This window comes from Oppia nitens, unplaced genomic scaffold (genome assembly GCF_028296485.1).
Source record: "Oppia nitens isolate AA-2021 unplaced genomic scaffold, nextdenovo-longstitch-racon4-pilon3 scaffold15_pilon_pilon_pilon, whole genome shotgun sequence".
Lineage (NCBI taxonomy): Eukaryota > Metazoa > Arthropoda > Arachnida > Sarcoptiformes > Oppiidae > Oppia > Oppia nitens.
In genome coordinates, this window is record NW_026533194.1 from 1,993,618 (window position 1) to 2,002,098 (window position 8,481).

The 8,481-nt window shown below is 23.4% G+C and overlaps 1 protein-coding gene across 1 annotated transcript; it reads left to right on the plus strand.

The window, feature by feature from the left end:
- The first annotated feature begins 865 nt into the window (after window positions 1–865).
- On the plus strand, window positions 866–5,552 carry LOC128963564 (uncharacterized). Its single transcript, XM_054310082.1, has 6 exons — window positions 866–1,887; window positions 2,904–2,952; window positions 3,049–3,172; window positions 3,722–4,027; window positions 4,172–4,831; window positions 5,542–5,552. The coding sequence occupies exons 1-6, from the start codon at window positions 971–973 to the stop codon at window positions 5,550–5,552; spliced, it is 2,067 nt and encodes a 688-aa protein (XP_054166057.1). The 5' UTR covers window positions 866–970.
- Window positions 5,553–8,481: the final 2,929 nt, after the last annotated feature.

The following is an 8,481-nucleotide window of genomic DNA, read 5'->3' on the forward strand; positions in this document are numbered from 1 at the left end:
GATTTGTTAACTGTATATATATATATGGGTGTGTTTGTGTGTTTATGTTAATTTATTATTTGCTATACTAGAGAGTAAACTACTTTTTAAAAAAAAAATTATTATTAGTAATTTATTTTTATAATAATAATTTAAATAAACAAAAAAAACAAAATAATTGATAGACTGCATTTTGAAAAAAATAATAATTTAAATTGCAAATCAATAAAATATACAATATATTTCATATAATAAATAGTTTATTATACAGTATTTAATGAAAAGAGTAAATATGTTATATAATAATAATAACAATATTAACTTTTAAATATTTTTTAATTAAAATTATTTTGAAATAAAATTTTTACAAAATATGGATAACAATAATAATAATAATAATAATAATAGAAATAAAATATCAAATAATAATAATAGATACAAACATTTTTTAACATGTACAATTTATTTTTGTGCATTTTCTATTGTAAGTATTTTATTTATTATTTAAAAAATTATATTAATAATATATATTAATTTGTATTAATAATATATATTAATTTGTATTAATAATATATATTAATTTGTATTAATAATATATATTAATTTGTATTAATAAATAATATTATTATTTTATAAAATTAGCAATTAGCATTTTCAATGTTTGGTACTGGACTATTAGATCTAGTTGATTTATATGAAACAACATTATCAAAAATTAACCAGCTACTATTTATTAGATCGCTAGTGTTGTTAATTTTTAATCCAATTGGTAAGTTTTAAAAAAAATAATTTTAATAAAAAATTATTAAATTGATAATTTAATTTTTAATATAATTTATATTTTATCTACTAATTAGTCTATTATATATTGCAAAAATTCAACAAGCAACTAGTTTGCATTCAATTATTATTGCTAAATGGTTTGACCACAATTTTATTGCCACTATTACCATCGTACAAATATCTAACCGCAATCTATTTGATTAATTCAATGACCATGGATATATTGATAATGTTGACCGACATATGGCTAGTAGAGCTATGGCAACACCGGTGCGCACCCTATATACAGGCGCTTAAACTGGCCTACAGTTTGGCACTAATTTTTTCGCCAATTTTGGTCAAACCGTTTTTGTCGTCACAAACTAACATCACTAACAACAACAACAACAACAACACAATTATTGATAGTCATAACCATAAAAATGGTGTCCAACTGTCTAGTAGTAGTAGTAGTACATCAAAAATTTTCATACCCTATTCAATAGCCGGCACATTGATCCTACTAAGCGTACTAATACTTACACTACTATATTGTTATAGAAAATATGAACCATCTAGAGTTGCCAGTATAACAGTGCCGGATAATAATAATGATGATAATACTAATGTTTCGTTAAACAAAAATATAGTGACCAACTGTTTGATTAGTTTAAAACGTCAATTTCTACTAACCTATAATACTGTTAATCGTTCAACTATACAACTAATCGTTGCAGTGGCCATCCTATTTTCGATAGCTACCCAATTGTTTATAGCACCGGCCATTTATTTTCCAACATTTGCCCAACTAAGCCATCGGCTACTCATAGATAACCGATCGGCTGCCGTAATGACCAGCGGACTGTTTATGACAATGACCGTCAGTCGACTACTGGCCATACCTATTAGCCGTTATGTGGACCCCCAGAAAATTATGCTCATCTACCTGTCCCTACTGTTGGGTTCAACCGTGATATTCATACAATTATCCGGTACTAGTCTCTGGTGGCTGTGGTTGGCAACCATACTCTATGGTCTAGGATTGGGACCGATTAATGCCTGTATCTATAGCCTACTTGAGCGCCTGATACCCGTCACGGATACGATTGGTGTTATTATGTTATTTTCGGCTAATATATTGGATATGTTGGTACCACTAGTTTTACAATATACTATGCACCATAATGTATACAGTTTATTTTATTTATTGTTATCATTGATTATCATATCATTGATCTTGATGATTTTTATTACTAAATACTACTACTACAATAATAATAATAATAATTTAAATAATAATGAAAATTTTAACATAAATAATAATAATAATGTTAGTACTGTTGATATTATTATTAATAATAATACTGTTTTTTAATTCAATTTTAATTTTTACAGATTAACTGTTAAAATTAAAAAGATTTACATTTTTAATAGAAATTTGTTTTTATTTTTTGAATTTATTAATTTTTAAGTATTTAAAGATATTTTTTTAAAAAAATATTATTTCATTTTTATTGTAAATTCAAAAAATACATGTAATATTTTTTTTAATTTTTATTATTTCATTGATTGATTGATTGATTGATAATATTCTACATAAATATGTTTTTACAAAAAAAATATTTGATTTTTAATTGATAACAATTCTGTGAAATTTAATATAATAATAAAAAAATTAAATATTATTATCATTTGTGACATAATATACTGAGAATTTTATAAATATTATATATATATATATATATTATAATTACAGTTTATATATAAATAAATTATATATATATTATACTACTGATGACATTGAAGATATACGGATAAAATTTAAATGAAAACATTAAATTACATTTAAGTATATCAAAAGTTGTTATACAAAAATTTGATAACACTTTTAAAAAAATATATTTAAAAATATTTCCATAATTTATGATAAATAATAAATTATATATATAAACAAATAATATAAAACAAAAATTATCGTTATGTAAAATTAGATTAAAAATTATTATATTTTTTCAAAAAAAAAAATATTTTTGTTATTCTCAAAAAACACACACATTTTTTTTGAATAAAGTGTTTCAAACTTTTCAAAGATATTTTTTTAAATAAATTATTAAAAATAAAAAAAATATAATGGACATTGATGAAAATGTTAATTCAACTAGCACCAAATATGTGCTATCAATTATAATTTATGTATGCGTATTTTTTCAGGTAAATAAATATTAAAAAGTTATAATTATTATAAATAAATAATTTTTAATAATTTAAATGATTTTTTTTTAAATCAAATAATTATTTATTTAATAGAACTTACCATGGTGCATGTTTGGTGTAGTTATCAATGATCTAGCTGAAATCTATAATACAGATATAGCTGGCATATCGCGTATATTGCAAATAACATCAATTACCAGTCTATTAGCTATATTGAGTAAGTTATATATATATAAATATTACCTAGTACAAATTTATTTTAGATATTTAAAATAAAAATTATAGTCAAAAGTTTTGCTTATAATATCATATTATTATTTTTTTGGTTTATGTTAAATTAATAGTAATATTGCTAAATGTTACCAAAAAAAACTTTTACAATTTTTTTAAACTTTTTGAAAATTATTAGATATTATTAATAATTACTATATTTATTTAATAATTAATAATTACTATAAGTATTTAATAATTACTATAAGTATTTAATACTTACTATAAGTATTTAATAATTACTATAAGTATTTAATAATTACTATAAGTATTTAATAATTACTATAAGTATTTAATAATTACTATAAGTATTTAATAATTACTATAAGTATTTAATAATTACTATAAGTATTTAATAATTACTATAAGTATTTAATAATTACTATAAGTATTTAATAATTAATATAAGTATTTAATAATTAATATAAGTATTTATTTAATAATTACTATAAGTATTATTTAATTTTATTAATTTTATTTTTTTTTAAATTTATAGTTAATATAGCATCAAAACATCTAAACAAACAGCTACTGTATGCAACCATATTGATCATCTATGGCCTATCAGTGGCACTGTTACCCAGCTTGAACTGGCTAACCCTGATGGCCATTGCAAGCATATTGATATACATGATAAATGTCGGCTCCTATACATTGGTTAACGTATGGATAGTCGAAATGTGGGACCTCCGGTGCGGCCCCTATATGCAAGTGCTGGCCATGATGTACAGTTTGTCATCAATAGCTGGACCATTGATGGTTAGACCATTTTTATCGACTAAATCATTGTCGTCGACTACTAGTTTAGTAAATATTACTATAAATAATAATTTAACAGTTTTAAGTAATAATAATAATAATAATAATAATAATACAGAGACTATGTTTACCGATAGTACAATACATATACCCTATATAATTGTCGGCTCAGTTACCTTGATATTAGGCGGTATACTAGCAATTAGTTTCAGATTTAGTCAATACATACCGCGTACCAGTAGTGATGTTAAAAATAACCATAAAAATTCAGCGGAAATTAATACTAAGGGAAATCCTACAAAATATCAACGTTTCACTAGACAACTACACCATGATTTATGTCCAAATTGGTGGACATCATTGGCCCTACTGTTCCTGCTGGGAGTTTACATGTTATTTGATGCCATATTTATGGCGTTGGGATTTTATTTGCCAACATTTGCCCAGTTATACGGCGGTCCTAGTATTACACAACAAACAGCTGCACTGATGACTACTGGCCAAAACCTGGCCATTGCTGCCGTACAGTTGGCCTGTATTGGTCTGACCAAACACTGCCGGCCACAAACTGTACTCATAGTATCGTTGCTGATATTGATCGGTGCCAATTTCATATACCTGTTCACCAATAGCTACCCAGGGATATGGTTGGCCACTATACTAGCTGGTATTGGTTTCGGTCCACTAGTACCGTGTTTGCATAATCTACTGGAGCTTATTATACCCATTAACGATACTATAGGTGCCATATTTACTATGCTTATATGCTTGAACTATCTGGTAGTACCCTGGGTGCTGGGCACCCAAATTGCTAGTAATCCATTGATTTTTTGTTATGTCAATCTGGGTATGGCAATCATATCGCTGGTGCTAATTGTTTTGGTCATCCTAGTTAAACAAAAAATTATTAAATTAACTAATAATAATAATAATTTGCGTAAAAATCATATAACAACTAAAGTTATTGTTATTGTTAATGATAACAATGATAATCAATTGTAATATACCCACATTGTATATCAAATATTTATATATTGTATATATGTACAGTATATATATGATGATAATATTAATTAATAAATGTATCTAGCTAATTATTTTAAAAAAATTATTCTACAAATAATCTATTTTTATATGATAATTATAAGTAAAATATCTATGGTTATTTATTAATTAATAAAATTTATTTTATTATACATGTGCAACTATAATATACCAATATTTTAAAATTGAACATTAAATTAAATTAAATAATATAAAATTTTATTATAATTAGAAACATTTATATATCAATAATAATAATATTATTATTATATAAACTATTTTTCAAAATAAATATTTTCTTATTCATACATCAAAAAAAAATTGTTTGTCTAAAAAAATAAATAACATTTTAGTATATTTTATTATTCATTACTTATACATATTATGTGTAGAAATGTATATAAAAACAATATACTATATACCGGTATTTAATATAAAATATTAATTTAGTTTTATATAATTTATTTGCAAAATCATTGATTTAAAATTTATTTTATTATATCAATTTCATAGATTTCAAGTGAAAACAATTTTAACTAAAAAACAAATATAATAAGCATTTAATAATATTTTTTATAATGTATTATCATTTTCATCACATTGTATTGTTGTTGTTGTTGGCACTGGCTGAATTTGCACCTGGCTATGTTTAGCTAGCCAATCAATTAGACCCAGTAGTCCTATCGATAGGACTACTAGGCCACAATTCAGATAGATAAACACAATGACCTGGGTCTCCAGAAAATAACCGTAAACATAGGGTACCCATAGTAAATCGGCGCATATAGTCAACGAAAATATGGCACCCATTATGTCGGTCATTGTCAACATTAGTTCAAATAGGTTGAAATAGCAGCCAATTAAGGGACCACTGCCTACACCTAACAATACAACCGATAGCCATAGTATCCATAGGATTGAATTGTTCAACAAATAGACACAATAGGCTAGTAATTGTAGGCCAAATGCCAGAAACATTTGGGTTTGTGGCCGCGGGACGTATTTTGTTAGGACAATACATCCCAATAGACTGGTAGTTACGGCTATGTAGAGGCCGGTAGTCATGTAGGCAGCTGTTTGTTGGCTAACCTGATCGAGGCTATACAAACGTACAAATGTTGGGAAATAGGTAAACAATGATATACCTGATGCTACTATTAGTAAATTCAATATGATCATCAGTATTAGCTGGATCAATTTTTGTCGATTAGGTGCCATTAGTCTAAATTGATAGGTTAGCTTAGTGGTTAGGCCTACAAATTTTGATGATGATGATGATGAAGGTGCTAGTGCTGGCTCTTTATTATTATTATTATCTTGCACCTGCTGCTGATGATGATGCTGGCCACGACCCTGGTATGGTTTAATTAGATAAGCTGTTAACATAACTAAGCCGACCATTACGACCACTGAGTTGACTATAATATAGGGTATATGTATTCGGGTGTCGGTAGTTATCCAATGGACAGTAGTTGTATTATTAGTATGGATAGTCATATTATTATCAGTATCATCATCACTAATGTTTGTTAGGATTAGTTGTTTGTTGACCGATAGATATGGTTCAACAATTACCGGTGCCACACAACCGGATAGACTGGCCATCATATGCATGGCCTGGATATACGGTCCGCATCGGTTGGTCCACAATTCGGCCATCCATATGTCGGCAATGGTTGTAGTGGCCAGACTTAGTAGCGAACAAAATACATACAATACGGTTAGGCCAGTCATCGATGGCATCAATGGTAACTGTGCTGAACATATGCCGTACAGTATTAGCGATACGGCGACCACTAGCTGTTTGTTAACATAATTGGTTAGCAGATTAACTAAATAGATATACAAAAAAAATAATTTTTTTGATTATATAAAATATTTTATATTTTACAATCAAATTATTATCAATATTTAATCAATAATATATTACAGTATAATAATAAAAATAATTAAATATATATTTATATAATTATTCTATAAATTATATCTATTGCTAAATATATAGTTATTTTTATTTTATTTTTTTTGAATATAATTATACTAATTAAATGATAATATTAATTAAATAATAATAATAATATTTTCTAATCAAATTATTATCAATGTATTATCAATATTTAGTCAATAATATACTATAATAATAATAATAATAATAATAATATTTAAAAAAACTGTATATAATTATTCTATAAATTATATCTATTGATAGTAGTTATTTTTTATTTGAAAAAATATATTAATTAAACAATAATTATAATTATAATTAATTAATTATTAATTTATTTACTTAATGGACTAATTAATGTTGCAATGGATGCTATTTGTATCATACCAGCTATACCCATTAGATCAGTATTATATAATGTAGCCAGGTCAGTAATTACCACACCAAACATATAGCCTACAATATGCTAGTTGTCAAAAAAAAATTAATTAAAAATAATAATAATAATAAAATAATAATAGAATATTTTTGTTGTTGGTTATATTTCTAAAAATATTTAAAATAATAATAATTATTATTATTATAAATATTACTTATTTAAAAATATTATAATTACACATTACTTGAACAAAATAGTATAAATATATTAATAATGTTAAAACATAGATGTGATAATTGATTGTTGTTTTAGTCATTATTTATTTTTAATTAGATATTTGTTGATTGTTTTTTTTTAAAAAAAAGTTAAATATTAATATTTTATTATATACTATTTAATAATTTTTATTAATTAACAATATAAACAAACAACTAGAATATACTTTAATTTAAAATATATGACAATAAAAACATAGATATATTATTATTTTAAAAATATATAAAAAACTATTTCAAAACAAATATTTTCAAACATCCAAAAAAAATGTTTAATAAAAAAACATAAAATTTTATTAATAAATTTTAATATTTAATACTTTATAAAATATTTTTATAAAATAAAAATTTATACTTTTATTATACAGCTGTATATAAATATAGTTTATATAAAAATATATATATTTGCAAAATCATTGATTACGCTAAACAACATTGTTAAAAAATTTTAGCTATGAATATTAAGTTAATAATAATAATAATAATTATTATTATTATTTTGTTATAATTAGAGGAAAATTATTTAATCATTACTATTGCTAATAAAACTAGCATTTTTTTTATTATATTTACTATTTAATATGTTATATGTTTTTAATAAAAAATTAAATTATTTAGTAAATAATTTATTAGTTTAAATCCAATTATTTAATTTAGTCAATTTTTTATTAAAGTTACTTGAATTACAAAAAAATTAGTTAAAATTAATTAGTATTAATTATTATCAAAATTATTAATCATTAAAAATTATTTTATTATTATTACTATTAATTTAATAAATAATTTTTAATAAGTTCAAACAAACAAAAACTATAATTAAAATGAGTACTATTTTAAAATAAAACATAATTATA